Genomic DNA, 20,774 nt, shown 5'->3' with positions numbered 1-20,774 from the left:
ACCCTGCATCGCTGGAGCATACAGTAAAATAAGGGATAATAATACAATCTCCTCAAAAATCCAAAATAAAATGAAAACTAGAATTCTTAAGACAAATATTGGTGCTCCTGAACTCAGGCATGAAATCCAAGAAAATGTTTTATCTGCAGAATTTTCTTCCTTTTATTTTTTCTGCCAAAAAGGTATAATATAATCCTCTCTTCCCTAAAACCTAAAACTTTTTGGTGAAATGAACAACACAAAAGACTGAAAAAAGCAAAGGCCACCAGCTGAAATTTTAATTATATTTATTTTTCTTGTATAAGATTAGAGAAAAAAAAACAAAAACCAGTACCAAACTTTGGGTACAACAGTTTGATCTGATTGGTTTCTGCATACATCTTTGTATGCATAGCCATCTAAATTAAAAATAAACACTCACACGTATGTCATATAACAAAAATGTAGAAGTAAATTAAAAAATTAAGGCACTAGAACATAGATGGATGTAGTGTATTAGGAAACAGTCTTTGTCAATCACCCATTTTTCCCACTTAAAAGTAACGTATGATGTCTTTTACAAATAGCATTGTATCATTGAGTCTTGCTTCTTCTGAGAACTACATTCTAAGAGTGTTACCAGAATAAAGGCTACAATACACAACTTCATTCTTGTTCCATATCACCAACACCGATGCAGAACTGTCCTACTCAGCAAGGGTCAACTGTGTGCCCAGGCACTTTGGCATATTCACTCTGTATACATCCTGTACACCCAAAAAAACTAGTTAAAAAAAAAAGAAATGGCATTTCACATCCTTAAATAATGCAGTGAAATACTGTCTAAAAATTACTGCATCAACGAAATTACAAACATAAAGGTTTTGTCCAAGAATTCAATTCAAATACCTTTTAGATCAGAAAAAAGCATGAGAAGGAATACATTGTAAACCGTATCTTTCTCATGCCAAAATTGGTTGCAAATTTTCCTTTATCTCATCAGTGTCATTTCAAACTAAAAAGAATCCTAGCAATTGCTTTATAATCTAATGGAAACTTGTAAGATAGCACCTTCTATTTAATTTGGTGGGCGGTTCATGATTATAATCATCTGAATCTGTGTATTTTAGAGCTGTTATTGCCTTCAAATTTTCATATTTTAGTATCTATTTATCTATCTTCCTTTTTCTCTCTCCCTCCCTCCCTTCCTTCCTTCCTTCCTTCCTTCCTTCCTTTCATTCTTTCTTTCTTCATTTCTTGGTTTCTTTTTTTAAACAATGTTTTACATGCCACTAAAAAAAAAATCTACTTGACTTTATTCAGGTGATAACACAGTATTGATCAATGCTTTGCTTTACCCTGGGAGAAAGTGTAATTTCCTTAATAATAAATGCTCAACTAGTTTTTCTAACAAAAAAAAAGAAAAATTTACTTTATATTTATTTATTCAAACTATAGCGTACTAGAAAATTCATTTCTGAAAATAGACTCTATAAATCCCTAATGTGCTAATCATGTTGTTTTTTTTTTAAAGGCAATGAGGGATGGCTGTTTCAGATTTAATTTGATAACCTGATAACAAGTCTTAAAGAAAAAAAAAACTTTAAAAAATACAGTAACACTGCTTAGCCTTGTTAGGTCCCTTGTTTGTTCAAAATGATTGTTCCACTCCTTTTGCAACAGCAAAAGAGGGGGAAAAAAATCAGTGCTCCCTTCAATTTGTTGGAGAAAGAAACTTCCCATCCAGCTGCTCATCCCAACACCCTCATTGGATGTAGGAAGGAAAAAGTGGGACAGGGAAAATAATGAAGAAATGGAATGGGGTCTGGGCAAAGGGGAAAGAGGATACAAGGGGGAGGCGGGCAGAAAAGATTATCAGACAAACATATAGGGGATGGAAGGGAGCAAAAAAAAACCCCTACTATTTAGAAAAAAAAATGTTTCATTGTTTTGGAAGTAACAGTAGTTTTATCCTCAACCTTCTCATTCCTTCTTTTGTCTTTCTGTCCAATGTAAAGTGCACCAAAGGAGTTTGTTTTTTTGTTTGTTTTAAAAACAAAATGGAAAAATCATTTGGCGTAAAAGTAATCGTAGAGAACAGTTTTCATAAAACGCTCTTGACACCTTGTATTTGGGCACCCAAGCTCTTCTCCCTTCTGGGGCACGATTGCATGGCGATCCAGCTAAGAAATCTAGCTTTCCATCTTTCCACATGTCTCCATAATATTGCTACCTGAACTCTGACCTTTTCACCTGCTTTCTTCCCAACAAGATAAAAGATATTCTGTACTTCTTGTATCTTCTAATACATAAGAAAGAATCTGACTTAACAGACCCTCAACAAATAAACACTTAATTGAGTGATCAATGTCCCGTGTTTGCTAGGACCTGGAAGGGTCTAGCTCAGAGGCTGGAATTAATAATAATGCCTTTAAAAAGTAATGAATTTTGTTAAAATTTAAAAAACAGATTAAATTCATAGGTTATAAATAATGATGGTTCAAAAAATATTAAAACATTTGAGGACTTCATTGGCATATTAGGGGAGCTGAATGCTAGCTATACTTTATGCTCTCTCAGTCCTAAACATCTCAATTAGAAATTTCTCTTGATTACATGAGAGGTATTAAGTATATATGATATCAAGCCTTTTATACCAATGGGAGCAAGCGGTAAAGTTTGCATAATAGAATGAGCAGACAGGGAATAGTCTGACTGAATTCAGAAACATTTGCCTCCACCATGTACCCTCCCCATAAAGCAGGCATTTGTTTACAGGTCATTCAGTGATCGGTCATTCCCGATTGCAGTTTCATTGATACTGTCTGTTTCAATTCCTTATTGTCCCGGCAACAAGACCGACAAGGCGTACAAAAAAAAAGGCAACTGGGTATTCTATTGTCAAGTGGCAAGTTGGGCCACACTTTCCCACCTTGATATATTTTAGGATTATTTTCCAAGAATCAAAAACAAAAAAAAAAACAGTTGCCACAGATGTATCAAAAAAAATTCTGTTGCTAATTATACTCAGTTACAAAATTACAGTGAGTGCTTAATAAAAATAAACATCATAATCTAAGTTGCATTTTATTATGATTGCATGTCTTTCCATTCCGCTGGCTTATGTTTCTAGTAGTGGTGGTGCTTAGTACCGATAGGGTCTCTTTTACGGCAGGCATCTTTAGGATAAAGCGATTACTAGACAAATCTGCTACTTTGGAAACTGGAATTGTTCATTTTCGGGAACCCATACAGTAATATACTGGGGAATAAACAATAACAGTATTGTCTGTGCCTCTGAAAATATAGAATAATAATTATTACTATCATAGCCAGCATGGATTCAAAGCTACTCAGCATTCCATACAGTACTATTTGACTAACAATACAATGATTTCTTTAAAGCTCAAGTTAAATAGAGGTTTATTTTTTATTTTTGTAAAGCACTTGATACTACTGTCATAAATATAGCTACTGTCCTGTACTTTTGTGTCTAATCTGGTACAGGGATGCTGGCTGAAGCTGTCACATCTAACCTAGTGACCAACTCTTTGCTTTTTGTTTTTTTCTTATTTATCAGCTTATAATTTAAACTAACACCCACAAGCATCTTCAAGGGCCAATGAAAAGGAAGAAGAGAGGACACAATTTCTGCATGCTCTCTCCCTGAAATCTGGGCTACAGGCATGCCTCAGCCAGGATGCTGTAGCATACAGATACAATTAAAAACTAAAGTGAAAATATACACTTTTATATTTATATTTTAAACTTAAGTTATTGTCAATCAGATCCAGACAACAATTTCAATTGACCACGTGGATGTAAAGATCGTTGGAAGTCTTGAGTTCTTTCTGGGCTCCACCTCTTTTCCAAAGAGAAGAAGGTGATGGAGGATGTAGTGGGTAGGTCAAAGCCAAGAGTGCGGATTACAGCCAGGTCAGAAAGGGCTCGCTTTTGGTAAGGACAGACTCCACATCATTGAAGATTGGAATCAGGTCCTCTGACTCCAGAGTCCCAAGATCAACATTTGTTCCAGGAAGACAGTCAAGGAAGTCGGGGAAACGGGTCTGCTGGGCATTTAGATTCATCGGTGTCTGGGCTACATTTTCCCCTGTGAAAGAAAGCAACTGTGAATAGAAGCAAAGAGCCCTGAAGAACAAAGTTGAATAAAAACCAAAATCTAGTTTTCACAAGAGCCTTTGATGCTTTTTTTTTTCATGGCATAGTAATTACAGAACTACAGACTTGGAATTAGTAAAATCTGGATTCTAATCTTGCCTCTGACACTTTCTCACAGTGCAGCCATCTCAATTTTCTCCAAATGGACATCATAATAACTGGATAATTAATACTTCATACAGTTGTTGGGTGGCTTTAAAAGGAAAGTGAATATGAAAAGAGATATGGGGGCAATTAGGTGGCTCAGTGGACAGAGAGCCAGATGTAGAGATAGCTGTTCCTAGGTTCAAATCTGCCTTCAGACGCTTTCTAGTTGTGTGATCTTGGGCAAGTTACTTAAACGCATTTGCCTTGTCCTTACCATTCTTTTCATTGGAACCAACACACAGTATTGATTCTAAGATTGAAAGTAAGGATTTTTATTTTTTAAAAAGCTATATAAATATCTGACATTATTTCTATAATCCCCCCCCCAAAAAAAAGAATTAAGGGGGTTACAGTGCTGTAGAGTGAAAAGAGTATCAACTCTGGTCCCTTATAGATCTGGGTTCAAATCCTGCTTCTGTCCCCATCAATCTATATAACACAGGGTGGTTCATTTAACATCTCTAGGGCTCAGTTTCTTTATCTGCAAAATAAGGGTTGAATTATTCAAGCCCTCAAACTATGGTTTTACCTTCATATTCCCAGAACTAGCAAAATGCTTTATACATAGTTATTGTTGTATTTAAGTCATATCTGAAACGTTGTGACCCTGTTTGGAGTTTTCTTGGCAAAGACAGTGGATTGGTCTGCCATTTCCTTTTCCAGCTCATTTTTCAAATAGGGAAATTGAAACAAACAGGATCAGTGACTTGCCCAGGGGCACACAGCTAATGAGTATCTGATGTTCGATCCGAACTCGGGAAGATGAATCTTCCTGACTCAGTCTCGGCAGTCTATTCATTGTACCACCTAGCTGCCCTTGTATTTAGTATGTGCTTATTAAATGATTGTTGAATAAAATAATTCTCAGATAAAAGACTGGGGACACCTCACAAAGTGCCAAAGACCCTCACTTTCTTGGTCTTGGAGGACTTTTGAGAGGTGTAATTATTGCTGCCACTACCCTTGTGTCCTTCTTCCCCTTCCCATTCATTTTCCCTCTGCCATTTTCCATCTGTCACTTCTGCAAGATTCTGGAAAAAGAAGGTCCATCTAGTGACTCTGTTACCAGAACTCCATGAAGCCTTTAGTCCTCCTCTTCCAGATTTTCTCTAAGGCATGCCTTGCCTCTACCTGTGATACTTCTGTTCAATGATAACAAGTTCCTACCAGAATGGGGTTAGGGGAGATGGAGGAGTGATCTTCCTCCTTCTAGTCACCAGAGGACTCCAGCCAGTACAGATGAGTCAGGAGGGAAAAATCAGCTCCACAATGTTTTCTCCTTTGACACCTCTGACTACTTTGTTTTTGGCAATCTAATATATAGATGTGGCCGGGGGTCCTATTTGGTATCAGCAAGGAAGGCAAAAAAAGCTATGATTTTTACATTTTAAAAGGATGCATTTCTATTCCTCAAGGCTTATCCTCCTTGGCTGAAGTTGTACGATGTGGCTATGGGAGCAAGACTCAGTTGGAAAGATGTTTCCTTAGCCAAGAAAAGGCTGAAATGTTTGCTCAGCTCAAAAGTTACCTCTTAGGTGAGATATTTTGCAATCCCTTCAGCTTCTAACAAAATTAGAGATTATAGGAACAAAGCTTTAGAACCAGAAGAAGCCTTAGAAGCTATCATTTTACATAAGAAGGAATCCAAAACCCAGGTGCCCAAATGACTGGTCCCAGGAATATGGAATCCCAGACAGGATTGGTTCCAGACTCTGTCCACTAAATTAAGAAACAAATAGAAGTCTTAATCAATTCAGTGATATGGAGGTTTTTAGGGCAAGGGTAGAGATTTGATTAAAAAGAGAACTTTATAAAGTTTATATTTTTAAAATCAAATTTAAATTTAAATTTCATTTAAAATGTCTACAGTTAGTATACTGAAGAATTAAAATGTCTTTTTCATCTGATTCTTTTTTTTAATTATCTCTTTTAAAAATATGCCTAGGGGGCATACCCTAAAAAAAAATGCTATGAAAAGAAAAAGTTTATGCAAACACATATTTGACTACTTCAGATTAGTTTGGTTTCCTTGATGAACATAGGGAAAGGTACCATCCTGATGATCATGTGCTGAGAATTCATGTTAATTCGACCCTCTTGGTTCGCTTCTATTTTTCGTACTTGAGAGGAGAAATTGGTCAATGTCAAGGAGAAAAATCACCTCTATTCTTAAATACAAAGGCTCTGAGAGTAAAAAACAATATTTCGAGGTCATAGAATGAGCAGCTGGAGACATGAGGCAAACATTTAGAAATCTCAAGTGACATCTTTAGAGGGCTCTTTTCTCTTCTTCTCTTGTTGATATTTTTATTTTGATACTCAATAGTTCATTCCTGATTACTTAATTATTACTTATTACCATTCCTGATTTCTATTCCTGAGTACTAGTATTACTTTGGTCTCCTAATTGGATTCCCTACCTGAATTCTCTCCTTTCCAATCCATCTTCCATATAGTTGCTCAAGTAACTTTCCTAAAACACTGGTCATGTCCCCTTCCTACCTAACAAATTCCAAAGCTTGATTGACTAGGACCTACAAATACAACCTGGTCTCAGACACTTAGTAGCTATGTGACCCTGGGCAAGTCACTTAACCCCATTTGCCTAGCCCTTGCCACTCTTCTGTCTTTGAATAGATACTAAGACAGAAGGTAAGGGTTTAAAAAAAAAAGGATCAAATACAAGCTCTTCTTTTGGGTAAGCATGGTCCTTCCTAAGCTGCCCTTAAACCTACTTTCCACTCTCATGATATATAACTCCAATTCACATACTCCTGCCATATTGGCCTTTATTGCTATTTCTTATACAATATATTCCCACCATCATTTCTGTGTCTTTGTGAAAGCTACCTTTCATCCCTGAAACATTCTCTCTTCATCCCTACCTTTTAAAAGTTCTAGTTTTCTTTTATTCTTTTTTTTTAATTCTTACCTTCCACCTTAGAATCAAAAATGTATATTGGTTCCAAGAAAAAAGAGCAGTAAGAGTTAGGCAATGGGGATCAAGTGACTTGCCCAGAATCACACAGCTAGGAAGTATCTGCGATCAGATTTGAACCCAGAACCTCCCATCTCTAGGTCTGGATCTCCATTCACAAAGCCATCTAGTTGCCCTCCCAGTATCTATTTCATAAATAAATATACATGTACATATTTCCTATCCCCTAATAGGATCTAAGGTCCTCCAAGACAAGGACTTTCTGTTTTTGTCTTTCCATCTCCCATTGCTCTAAACCCAGCCAGATCTTAGATAATATTCATGGATGTATAATAATGAGGACTCAAATTCCTTTATCCCAACCTGCACCTAGAACATTTTTTAGCAAAACAGCCTAAAAGAATGGTTATGACTGATTAGCACAGGTCATTTCAATAGAGAAGTCAATGCAAATATAGCTAAGATAGCTGATTGCTTATCTCCTTTTTGAAAATATTTAAAGACATATACAAAAGGCTCCTTTCAAATTATCACAGACCAAAACAAAGGAGTATTCCTTTAAATTCTCAACTAAATTCTTCCATCCAACCAGTCATTTTAGTCCTTTTCTGCAGACATAGAAATCCACAGATTAGCAGAATCATCCCTTAATTTCTTGGACAATGGTAATTAGGCCATCATTTTGCTTTGTTTTCTCTAGAATCAATGGCCACAAATGTTTTCCCTTGAATCTCAATTAAGAAGTAGGATGATAGAGTTGGTAGAAAGCAAGCTTTGAAAACAAGCAGACTCCGGTTCCAGTCTTACCTCTAACATACATATATTGACTGGGTGACCCTGGGCAAATCACTTAAGCTTTTAGTGGCCCCAGCAACTCTTTAATATTATAAATTGCAGAACATTATCCTGATCCAAAATGGTGGAAGGAATTGGCCTACACCAATGGATTCACAAGTTTGTACCTCCCCAAGATCTTTTATCATTTTCCTCTGCAAAAGTTGTGGCTAATCACCTGGAAAACAAGTTAAATGTTTCAGTGATTTGGGACTAACTAGATTTATAACATAATTTCAGTTTGGGCAGAGGATAAATATTATTGTCATAGTAACTTCCATGATGGAACAGCCTTGGTATAGTTGAGAAGCATTCTCCTTCCCTACTAACAAAGTTTAACTCTAAGATCAATAAAGAAGTTTTAGCTTCACCAACTAGGTACCTGCATGAAGGAAACAGGGTGACTGCCCATTCAAATCACCACCAAAGCCCTGAAATGATGGCATGCCATGTTGGGAAGATGGAATTGGCTTCTCTAGGCATCTACCAGCAGTGTAGGTCTAATACCACTCTGATGGGTCTAGCTGGGTCAGGGAGAATTTCAGTATGGGCCTAATGTTAGTCTATCTATCTCTTCTCTCTGAACCAAACTAGCTTATGTTTAGGGAAAGACACAATCATGCTTTGGTCTCCTAATTAGATCCTCTGCCTGAAGTCTCCAATCCATCTTCTGGATGATCTAGAGAGTGCCACAGAAATTCTTGGAGACTTATTTACGGAGCTTAATAAAGAAAATACAATATGTTGGTGGAGAAAATCTGAAAAGTACTGAAATTTTAAATCTTTTCCCCCCAAAGTCAAAAACATGTTTTTATTTGGGATTTTAAATCCTGAAAGGAAAGAATCAAAAGCATGACTGTAATAGAGACAAATTCATAATTTGCATTCATTTATATTATTAAACCAGGGCAACTAGGTGGCACCAAAGGTAGAGTCCAAGGTTTGAAATCAGGAACTGATCTTACTGAGTTCAAATCTGGCCTCAAACACTTTCTAGTTGTGTGCCCTGGGCAAATCACTTAACCCTGTTTGTCTCGGTTTCCTAATTTGTAAAATAATCTGGAGAAGGAAATGACAAACCACTCCCCAAGAGCTGAACATGACTGAAATGACTAAACAACAACAACAAATATTGTAAAGCTATTGCTTCTTTTTTTAAATCCTTACCTTTCATCTTAGAAGTAATATGGCATATTAGTTCCAAGGCAGAAGAGTGGAAGGGCTAGGCAATGGGGGTTAAGTGACTTGCCCAGGATCACACAGTTATGAAGCATCTGAGGCTATATTTGAACCCAGGATCTCTGATCTCAAGGCCTGGCTCTCCATCCACTGATATACCTAGCTGACTATCACTATCATTTCATATTGGTGCTTTTTGAATCCTCTTGTGCCTGTACTCGGAGACTAGCACCCACCCTACCAGGGAAGTGTAGTGTATTATGAGCACATAAAAAAGCATATAGAAACTCAACAACATCCAAGACTGATGAACTGTGTGATTAGAAGACTTTAAATAACTGTCTTCTCCTTCCTACCTGTGTCCATCTCATCGACATTGCCAAGGAAATCTTCAGGAGTCGTCGGTATGCTGTAGCATCCTAAGCCGAGACCACTGTCGGTGCTCTGTTCCCTGGAATGGTATGGCCCGCTACAAATTAAAACATGGAAAACTCCTCAGTGTAATCCCCCTGAACAGAATTTCAATTCCAAATACAGTCAGGTAAAAAGCAAAGCTGCAGTTTTTTGAGACAGTCTACAATAATCATCACGCCCGACTTTCCCAGCATCACCACAAATAGTCCGCGCTTCTCCTTTTCCAATTCAAGCTAAAGTACCCCAATTTGTAACATTAAAGAAGCAATAATGGACAAATTTAAAAGGTCCCAAATTGGTCATTTATGCTAATTGTGGATCTATTTTATGCACAAATTCATTATTTTACATTTCACTGTAACTTGAGCTTTTCAAAAATGGTCTTACATTTCCTAGCTTTTACCATTAGCTTCAATTTTTTTTAAATAACACTCAACCACAATTTCTCTATAAAATGTATTAATGTTCTAGTCAAAGGAAAGAGCAGTAAATGAGGTCAAATGTGGTCTATGTAGTTTAAAAGGATGGATAATTACAGAATATGTAGGGGACCCAGCTTTCCCTTCAACCCTGCCCTCTTCTTTCATCCCTCTCTGAGTGGTCTTGGAGTTTTCACACAATATAAGATAGTGTTGTCTTCCTGGCAATGGGCATCACTCACTAGTATGATTATAATTCTATTTTACAGCTCAGTTCAACAAGGGTATTAAGCACCTACCACATGAAAGGCACTAGAAATACAAAGAGAAAAATTAAACAGTCCCTTGTCCCAGCTTCTATTTGGTAGGGATGAGAAGGAAAGACTATAGCATGGATGTAAGAAACTGTAAAAAATCCACAGCAACATCCCCCCACATGAAAATGTAAGAACATTTCCATTCTCATGGTCTTGACTTTATGGTGAAAGGTCTGATCACATCATATAACCAATATGAACGTGAAATTTAAAGGGAGAGAACGTCCTTCCTCCCAAACCAAGTAGACTCAAAAAGAAAAGAGGCTTTACCCATTGAGAAAAGGGTCCGAACTATTATTTGTTATTGGTCTTATTTCCTGGGCCATGGCAGGTGTATTCCCAGTAGCTTGAACAGAAGCCATTGTCTCTGATTCCATGGGAAGTTGTCGACACAAAGCAGCTTCCTGCACAAAGGTGAAAGTCAATGGAGAAGATGAGTTAGCCATTCCCTGACAAAGCATGGCATACTGCAAAATAAAAACGGGGGTTCCAACCAAGCCAGGACAAAGCTGTTGCTTTCTCTTACAATCATTAGCATCACTTTTCAATAACCCTTCCATCAAGGCATTCTGGATGCAAACCCAAGCACTAATCATTTATCCATAGCCAGAGCATGGGTGAACCACACAGACAGCAGTGGCTGGACTTTTGCCCCCATGTATCCAACTGTTTGGATCCCCACATCTCAGAACTCCAACTTACTAACACAATTCCTATAGGTGGCTTTCAGATAAAATTCAAAATAACATTTTGAGTAATAGAACATAATTCCTTGAGGGCAGAAATAGTTGTTTTCCTCTCCCTCCTTCCCTCCCTCCCTCTCCACCCTCTCTCTCCATCGCTTCCTCCCTCTCTCCCTCATCATCTTCCCTCCCTCCCTCTCTCCATCTCTCATATAGTAGCCACATAATAACTGTTTATTACATTAAATAAGATTAGAGTGGATCAAATTGAAAACCATTCATCCCTTTTGTCCATATTATTTAAAAGCCAGAAAAACATTTAATTTATGACAGAGTAACCCTAACAGCTATGTCTATGTTTTATGGTATCAAAACACTGTCAGTAGGTCACCCCCCCCCCCAAGAAAAAATAAACCAAAAAATAAAATCAATGACTGGTTTTTAAATTGAATAGACTGAATGGGCATGAGGAAGAACCAGCTTGGAATCCTGCTTCCTATCACACTTTCCGGAGACTTTGAATTCACAAATAATCATCATAAAAGTAAGCACCATTGCACTATAATGTTCTATTACTGGGAAAGAATTACAGAAGCAAAAGAAAGGGTCTGCAGGCTAGAAAATGGCAAATGACATAAAGGGACAGTGATAGATTAAGAAACAGAAAACCTGGGTTCTAATTCCAGGTGCTCACACTACCAGAAAGGTTACCTTGGAAAAGTTATTAAACCTCTCTGGGTCTCAGTTCTTCATCCATAAAAATAGGGGGTTGAACAAGCTCCTCCTAGCTATGAAATACCAGGATATCATTTTTTTTAACATTTAAAATGTTTCCAATTACATGTTGTGTAATAAAAAATTTGTTACCCTAAAAAAGAACTACATTTCCCAGGAGCCCACTGACTTCCTGTCATTATGTACTTCCTATAGACAAGGGATATTAGCCAAGGATATGAATGGCCCTGGCTTCTCTGGCCTCTTGTGTCCTCTTTATTCCTTGATTTCTAATGATCATTAATAAATCTCCTAAAATATAATGTTTTTATTATTGAGATCTAATTTTAATTTTTACATTGTAAAAACAATTTTAACATCTTCTCCCTCCCCTCTCCCTTCATTTAGAAAACAAGCAATTTGATATAGATTATACACGTGCAGTCATGCAAAACCTATTTCCACACTAGTCATGTTGTGAAAGAAAATATGATGCTTGCTTTGGCATAAAGGCAATGAAAAGAAAAAAGAGACCAAAACAAACATTTTTTAAAAAGCACAAAATAAGTAAAAACAGAATGCATATAATTAAAAATAAGTTAAAAAATAGAATGCTTTGATCTATATTCAGACTCTATCAGTTATTATATTATTTGAACAATAGTGGAAAGGGCATTAAAATCATGTGATCATATGTAAATTCTATAATAGTAGTACTAGTAGTCGTGGTAGTTTTAGTAATCATAGTATGGTTTACAAAGAGCAGTATAAGGGCTCAGTGTGTGGAGAGCCAGATCAGGAGATGGAATGTCCTAGTTTCAAATCTGTCCTCAGATACTTTCTAGCTATATGACCCTGGGCAACCCTAATTTCTTAGCCCTTCCTTACCATTCTTCTACTTTGGAACCGATATTTACTATTGAAGGTAAAGGTTTAAAAAAATCCAACTAAACTACAGAGCTGTACAAATATCTCATTTTATCTGACAATGACTCTGGAAGGTAGGTGCCCTTATTATTATTCCCATTTTCTAAATAAAGAAACTGAGAAAGTTTGGGCAAATTGTTCCACCTCTCTGGGTCTCATATTCCTTATCCATAAAAACAGAGAATTCAACTTGATAGCTGCCAGCCTCTTCTACCTCACAAATGCTAGTATATTAATTAAACAAAAGTGAAAGAACTTCAAAATCATGTGTTTACACACAAATTCTATACTGGTAGAAGAAACATCAGCAGCAGCAACAACAACATTTATATGCTGCTTTATACTTTCCAGGGAATATCTCATTTTATACAAACTAATCTTGGGAGTGCTATTATCATTCCCATTTTACTACAGAGAAGACTGAGGAAGGCACAAATTTAAATGACTTATCCAGGGTCATGCAACTCATAAATAAGTATTTGAGGCCAGATTCAAACTTGTCTCTCTGACAAGGTCTAACACTCTATCATGTGCCACCACACTATACCCATGATTTTTTCTAGTGAATGAGGAAAAATATTATTGATGTAGTCCCATTTCCAAATCCCAGTTTAGGACACCCTATTTATATCTCTCGTCTACTGATTTTCCTCAACTGATACTGCCTTCTATCTTGAAATCATTATTATTACATATTTGAAGACTATCTTATGTGGTGGTCAAATATGGTTCAACCACAAATGATATATATGAAAACAATGAAGTTTTTCTTAGAGAGTGGTTTTGGGACAGAAAACATCAAAGCAACCCCTGGACTTCCCTTTTTAACTTTGTTAAATGAGTTCCCTTTTTAACAATGTTCATTGTACCTTTCTTCTGAGCAATGGGATTGTGAGTCTTTCAGACACTAATTTTTCACAAGAAAAGCTGATAAGAGAGATACAAGGAAACAAGGCAGAAAAACACTAAAGAAAATTCCCATTTATTCAGACCCCAAATAACTGGAAGACTTAAAGAATCTAAACTCTATTTCTATGGAGAATAAAATAAATTACAAGTAAATACTTTAATATTAAATGATTGTCTTATGTGTGACATAATGGAGAGAAAGTTGGCTTTAGAATCTAGAAGACCTGGGTTCAAATTCCACCTCAGATGAATATTGACTATGTGATCCCCTTAGGCAAGTCATTCAAACCTCTCTGTGTTCTGGGCACAGGTATAGAGATGCTTTGGTAAAGGGAATTTCTTCATTGAGAGTTCCCAGTATCCAAGACATCACAGGTCTTATCTGTCCCTTGCATGTGGGCACCATGCTAGGTGGTAAGGAAGAAAGGCATGATCACTCACATGATGCTTAGAATCTGATAGAAATAGCAACCAAAGTAACTTTCACTGTGTGCCATTAGGTTAGTATAATCCCAGTCCAATTTCCTACAACGTCTAGGTCTATAAGTCTATGCAGAGATCTAATGATTGACCCATGTCTATGGCTATAGCTACCATGCCACTTGGTAGGACCATAGAGGAGGAAAGAGGGGATGTGCTGCTCTCTATTCATCTTCATGCCATGCCTCCTGCCTCCTACCTTCCATCTACCTTCTATGGTATTTACATATATCAACTTAGTTCTCCAGCCCTTGCCCTGAGCTTCTCCACTTTGACCATTGAGAGATCTCTATAATTGACCAAACCCAAACCCACTACTCTGCTGCTTCATGCCCTTTGAGCAACACCAAATCCTCGCTCCCATCCCTTCCATCTCCAGCACTGGGCACAATAATTAAATCAATACCACCAGATCTGGAAAGAACATAGTAATTCATCACCGAATTCACCAGCCCTTTGACTCTCCAGTCCAAATCACCTCTCTGTCCATTTTTCTCCCCTATACGTGCTATCTTTCCTCATTAGTAAATCAGATCCTTGAAGGTGGGGAGAGTCCTTTTGCAATTTGTCTCTCAGCATTCATAATGCTTGGCAGATATGCTTTAAAAAATTGCTTTTTTCTTTTTTTTTTCATTTACCCATTCATTCACTGATGTGAAATTAACAGGGCTTTTGCCCTGGAACAACTGTCCTAGCTTTCCCTTCTCTACCTTAAAATTTCCCCTTTAGATTAAGTTTTTATTTGGAAGAGATATTCAAGTTCAATGATCTCCATGAACTGGACTTCCAAAGAGCCTTTGCCCTTATTAAGTGCATCTCCTTGATGAGGATGCTCCATTTGGCCTGCAGAGGGCTCCCTTTATTTATCTAGAATGTTTGCCTTCCAAGGAAAGACAAAGATGAGGGATTATAACAGGGAGGAAATGCTCCCCAGTACCAGCCATCCAAAAGAAAAAAGCAATCAATCAGTCAATCAGGAAATTCTTTTAAAGTACCTACTATGTGCCTGGCACTGTCCTAACCACTGGCTTAGCTAAATCTATGAGGGCTGGCAATGTAGTGTTCACTACAAACACTTTTCCAGCATTGCCACACTTGACGATTTTCTGGAAATCATTCTTAACCTCAGCCCAAAATTCTGACCTGAATTAACAATGTGTTTCATTCCTCATTCCCTCCCAGTGTTCTCTCTACATTTCCTGTTTGTCTAGAAGAAACCCCTGGATCCAAAGAGCTGAATTTGCAAAAACTAAAACAAAAAATAAATAAATATATATAATAAATTTGATGATAATTTATATGATAATAATTTAATAAATACATTAAATAAAATAAATGTATTTAATATGCATATATATGTATATATATATACATACATACATACATATTAAAGCCCCTTCTGTCTTAGAATTGGAATTAAGTGGTGGTTCCAAGGCAAAAGAATAGTAAAGACTAGGCAATTGGGATTTAGTGACTTGCCCAGGATCACATAGCTGGGAAGTGTCTCAGGCTAGATTTGAACCCAGAAGATAGTCCTGAGTCTCAATCCACTGAGCCACACAACTTCTGCCATCTTTTTAGAGAGAAGTCATAGCTATAAAGTAACAAGAATGCCATTTTGATTTAAGTATCCAAACAGGAATTCCCCTCTTTAAAGTAGTTACTGAATACTAAACTCATTTCCCCAGGCCATCTCCACCATTACAAGACTCTCTCCTACAAATACCACTACCCTGGCTCCTTGCTGTTCCTCACACAGGCTAGCCCATCTGTTTAAGCCCTGGTTTTTTGCCTCATGCCTAGGATAGTGTTCCTTTTCAACCCTTCCTCCCCACTTCCTTCAAGTCTTATCACAGATCCTACAAAAGCAGAAGGTCTTTGTTGGTCCCTCCAGTCTCTAGTGCCTTCTCCTCTAAGATTACTTTCCAACTAGTCTGGAAATACCCTGTTATGTCCCTTACATTTCATCTTCCAGAATGGAAGATCCTGGTTTTTGTGCCCACAGCACAGTGTCCAATACATAATAAGCAAGGAATAAATGTTTGATGACTGACTGTCAATACTTTTTTGGAACTCAATTGAGTTTTGGAACTCAATGGTTGCAAATGTCTTCAGGAACAATTTATGACATAAAAAAATAACTCTCAGAGGAGGTAGAACCTATTTTCAATTCCCTTGAGTGACCACCCCCTGTACTCATTGCGTTGGACAACAATTGGCTTTTGGCAGCTTCTAAAAATCCAACTAGTCTCTAATTAATGGCAGGTTAGACACAGAGACATGGATGGCCTGGGTGCAAATTCACCCTTTGGCATTTAATACTATATATGCCCATGACTTAGTCTCTTAACTTGTCTGGGCTTTACTTTCCCTGTCTGTAAAATGGAAATAACAATACTTCACATGTTTCAATTGGATGAGGTACTTTGTAAACTTTAAGGTGACACATAAACGTCAATTACGATGATTGCTCCTATAAAAGAATGAGCCTCAGGCTGACAGCAATTCTTACCACCTGATAGCTTGAATTATGAATCAAAGCTCTTAATTCTTCCTAATAAAAGGCTCACAGTTCTCCAAGCAATGGCTTTCAAATTTAATGACAATTACAAATATAATGATTCTTTCTTTAAATAATCTTTTTTTTAATGTGTGTCAAAATGGTTCCAAATTGAATAAGAGGAAGAGAATGGAATCTTTGGGAAACTGTCCAGTGCTTTCCATAGCCCTTGCTGGCCCATTATAGAGATTTCCATTTTTTTAAAAACCCCCGACATTTTCTCTGGTGATACAAAATTATGAGTGAGACAGGGAGAGGGTCAATGGAAATAAAATTTCTCATTAAGGAAATGTACAGTCAGATTAGGGTTGTCTAACAGTTGTTTCTCACTCTTGCTACAAGTTAACAGATCACTGGAAAACACAGGTTTTTGTAGAATATTAAATAACGGCAAGTAGGCTACCAACACAATTTGTAGACCTTATTCAACTGACTTATAGGAAGCCAAAGACAAAACTCAAACATTTTAATAGCCCAGTTCTTTATATTTACTGTTAACTCTGGTAAGAAAATCAAGTGAAATCCATTTTCAAACAACTTAGGTATAAAGATGGGTTATCTTGTTTATTGGGACTTTAAAATTTTTTCTTTAGCTGTGAAAGCAATTCCAGTAGGATCTTCTAGTTACTCTTATAATTCAGAAGTGAAATGTCCTTGGGCAAGTCATTTCTAAGTCTCAATCTCTCTTTTTTTTTTTTTAATAAACCCTAACCTTTGGTCTTGGAGTCAATATGTTGTATTGGCTCCAAGGCAGAAGAATGGAAAAGGCTAGGCAATGGGGGGTAAGTGACATGCCCAGGGTCACATAGCTAGAAAGTTCCTGAGGCCAGATTTGACCTCAAATTGACCTAGGACCTCCCATCTCTAGGCTAGGCTCTCAATCCACTGAACCACCTAGAACCACCTAACTGCCCCCCTAGGTCTCAATTTCTAAGTCTCATCTCAAAAAAAAAAGGGGGGGGGTCTTGATTTGCTGATTATTAAATTCCTTTCAAAGCCTAAATATAGTCCTCAGACAAAATATACCTAACAAAGCCTTTTAATGGATTGTTAAAAGGAAATCCTGCCTCCCTTCCTTATGTCTCTCAAATTCCTTAATGCTTAGTCATCTTGTGCACCAATTGAAGGCATTAGGTTAACTGGTCTGGAAGGTCCCTTCCAGCTCTGACATTCTGTGGTAGTAAAATTGGCTGTCCCATCAGGTTTGAGATCCAGTAAAAGCTGGAGGTTTTCTATTCAACTTCTCAGCTGTTTAACCCCATGATAGTCACTTAGGGAATTAAGCAACTTAGTCTACTTTCAAAATATATCTGCTTGAACCAGGAGAACATTATACAGAGAGATGGATACACTGTGGCACCATCAAATGTAATGGACTTCTCTACTAGCAGCAATGCAATGACCCAGGACAATTCTGAGGGACTTATGAGAAAGATCACTATCTACATCCAGAGAAAGAACTGTGGGAGTAGAAATGCAGAAAAAAAACCACGATTGGTCACATGGGTTGATGGGGATATGATTGGGGATGTAGACTCTAACAGATCACTCTGGTTCAAAATGATCAATAATAGGGAAATAGGTCTTGATCAATAGCACATGTAATACCCAGTGGAATTGCAGATCAGCTATTGGGAGGAGGGGAGGGAAAGAACAAGAATTTTGTAACCATGGAAAAATATTCTAAATTAACGAATTAAATCAATAAGCTTAATTTGTGCACGCACGCGCGTGCACACACACACACACACACACACACACACACACACACACACACAAATATGCTTGTTCTTGAATACTCTGAAAATATGATGGAAGAAATTTATAGCTATTTCTCAAATTCGTGGATTCTGCTTTACACAGACAAGTCACTCAACTTCATATTCTATCTATTCCCTTTTCACTATTTTATTTCTGGGAATAACAACTTATGCTCTATCCCCAGTGGATGGTGTTACCATGATAATGAACATTTATATAGTATTCTATATACATATTCCTATTTAGAACTCATAAGAACCTTATGGGTTTGATGCTATAAGAAAGGCATCATTATCCTCACTTCATAGATGAGAAAACTGAGTTTGGAAGATCTTAAGTAACTTGTCACATGGCATTCAAGTAATAAGGAGCAAAGGTAGGTTTTGAATTGGAAGTTCTCTTCCTCTCATATCTCATTGAATTTCCCCTAAATCTCCCTAACCCCCACCAAAAAAGGAAGGAAAAATAAAACAATTTTGACACTATAGAGCAAACAGTAATTGAACTTGAAAGGATTTAAACATCTAAGCCAATTAATTGGCTGCATTTTAAAGATGAAAAAACTGAGGTCCAGAAGTGAAACGATTTTTGCAATCATACAGCTGGTCACAGAACACAATAACTGGAAAAGGGCTTAGAGGGGCAGTTAGGTGGCTTACGTGGCTCAGTGGATACAGAGGGTCTGGGTTTAAATATGACCTCAGACACTTCCTACCTATGTGATCCTGGGCAAGTCACTTAGCTTGTTACTTAGTCCTTACCACTTTTCTACCTTGGCACTGATGAAAGGGAGGGAGGGAGGAAGGGAGGAAGGGAGGAAGGGAGGAAGGGAGGAAGGAAGGAAGGAAGGAAGGAAGGAAGGAAGGAAGGAAGGAAGGAAGGAAGGAAGGAAGGAAGGAAGGAAGGAAGGAAGGAAGGAAGGAAGGAAGGAAGGAAGGAAGGAAGGAAGGAAGGAAGGAAGGAAGGAAGGAAGGAAAGGAAGGAAGGAAGGGAGGGAAGGAGGGAGGGAGGGAGGGAGGGAGGGAGGAAGGGAGGGAGGAAGGAAGGAAGGGAGGGAAGAAGGAAGGAAGGAAGGAAGGAAGGAAGGAAGGAAGGAAGGAAGGAAGGAAGGAAGGAAGGAAGGAAGGAAGGAAGGAAGGAAGGAAGGAAGGAAGGAAGGAAGGAAGGAAGGAAGGAAGCAAGGAAGCAAGGAAGCAAGGAAGCAAGGAAGCAAGGAAGCAAGGAAGCAAGGAAGCAAGGAAAGAAGCAAGGAAGCAAGGAAGCAAGGAAGGAAGGAAGAAGCTTAAAGATCACCTAAGTCCAATAATGCCTTCCTTTTACCACAAGCTGAAATGAAATGGAGATCTCCTGACTCCTTAGAACAGCAATCTTTCTAGTGCACCAGGGCTTCAGACTTTAGCATCCCAGGATAAGCTATACTCTTGCTTTCCTTCGCTGGCATATGTATTCTCAAGGCCCCTTTAATACCTACAAGAAAAATTCTGAACTTGTTGCCCATCACACAATCTGGACAAACCCCAAATCATTTATACTTAACTTTGGCATGCATACTTCTATTTATTTAACTATATTTCAGTGAGCCAGCAGAGTGGGGCAGGTTCTCAAAAATAAATTAATGCAATCTCAAATGACATTAATAGAAGCATAGAGTTTGGAGCAAAGGAGGTCCTAATCCTGCTGGCCTCAGCTGCTCAGAACATATCTAGTCCTCAAATACTTTCTAGCTATGTGACCCTGGGCAAGTCACTTAATCCCCATTGCCTAGACGTTACTGCTCTTATGCCTTAGAACCAATATTTACTATTGATTCTAAGACAGAAAGTAAGGGTTTAAAAAAAAAGGTTGTTAGTTTTTTTAATTCATAGTTTCACTAGTTAAGAAAAATCTATTCTTTTATGTGTTGTCTTCCGCATTAGAGTATAAGCTTCTTGAGGCCAGGGACTATCTTTTACCTGGTTTTGTATCCATAGTGCCTGATATATAGTAGAAGCTTAAGAAATGCTTATTGATTGGAGATAGGGAATTCTATAGAAAATGTTGCTTGAGGAATCATTGGAAGAACTGTGGCTAGCCAGATCCATCAATCAAATAGCATTTACTAAGTACCTACTATGTGGCAGGTGCTGAAGAAACAAATGCAAACAGTCTCTGCCTTCAAGAACTTGCCTGGAGAACAACGTGGGCACATTTTAATACATGCAAAAAATAAATGAGGGGGGGGGGGAGAGGGGGGAGTTGGGGGTTGGGGGCAACAGGAAAGTGGAGGAAATGGGGTTTCTGTCTGCGTAACTTTGAAGGAATCTAGGAAGGTGAGGCACACAAGATTAGGTGCTG

At 37.8% G+C, this 20,774-nt stretch overlaps 1 protein-coding gene across 2 annotated transcripts in view; it reads right to left on the bottom strand.

Annotated features, from left to right (window-relative positions):
* Positions 1-270: 270 nt before the first annotated feature.
* Positions 271-20,774, bottom strand: part of WWTR1 (WW domain containing transcription regulator 1) — a 195,967-nt gene continuing 175,463 nt past the window's right edge. The window contains exons 4-6 of one of the 2 annotated variants that reach the window (XM_007502050.3): positions 10,677-10,810; positions 9,613-9,725; positions 271-4,090 (exon numbers count right to left, since the gene is read on the bottom strand). In XM_007502050.3, the coding sequence (XP_007502112.1) occupies positions 3,906-4,090; positions 9,613-9,725; positions 10,677-10,810 (432 nt within the window). In that variant the 3' untranslated portion in view covers positions 271-3,905. The remainder of the gene's footprint in view (positions 4,091-9,612; positions 9,726-10,676; positions 10,811-20,774) is intronic. The other variant, XM_056807179.1, reaches the window with a different exon arrangement.

The sequence above is a fragment of the Monodelphis domestica genome, chromosome 8 (assembly GCF_027887165.1).
Source record: "Monodelphis domestica isolate mMonDom1 chromosome 8, mMonDom1.pri, whole genome shotgun sequence".
In the NCBI taxonomy this organism is placed as follows: domain Eukaryota; kingdom Metazoa; phylum Chordata; class Mammalia; order Didelphimorphia; family Didelphidae; genus Monodelphis; species Monodelphis domestica.
Note: the sequence above shows the minus strand (reverse complement) of the source record. Positions and strands in the feature narration are given on the sequence as shown.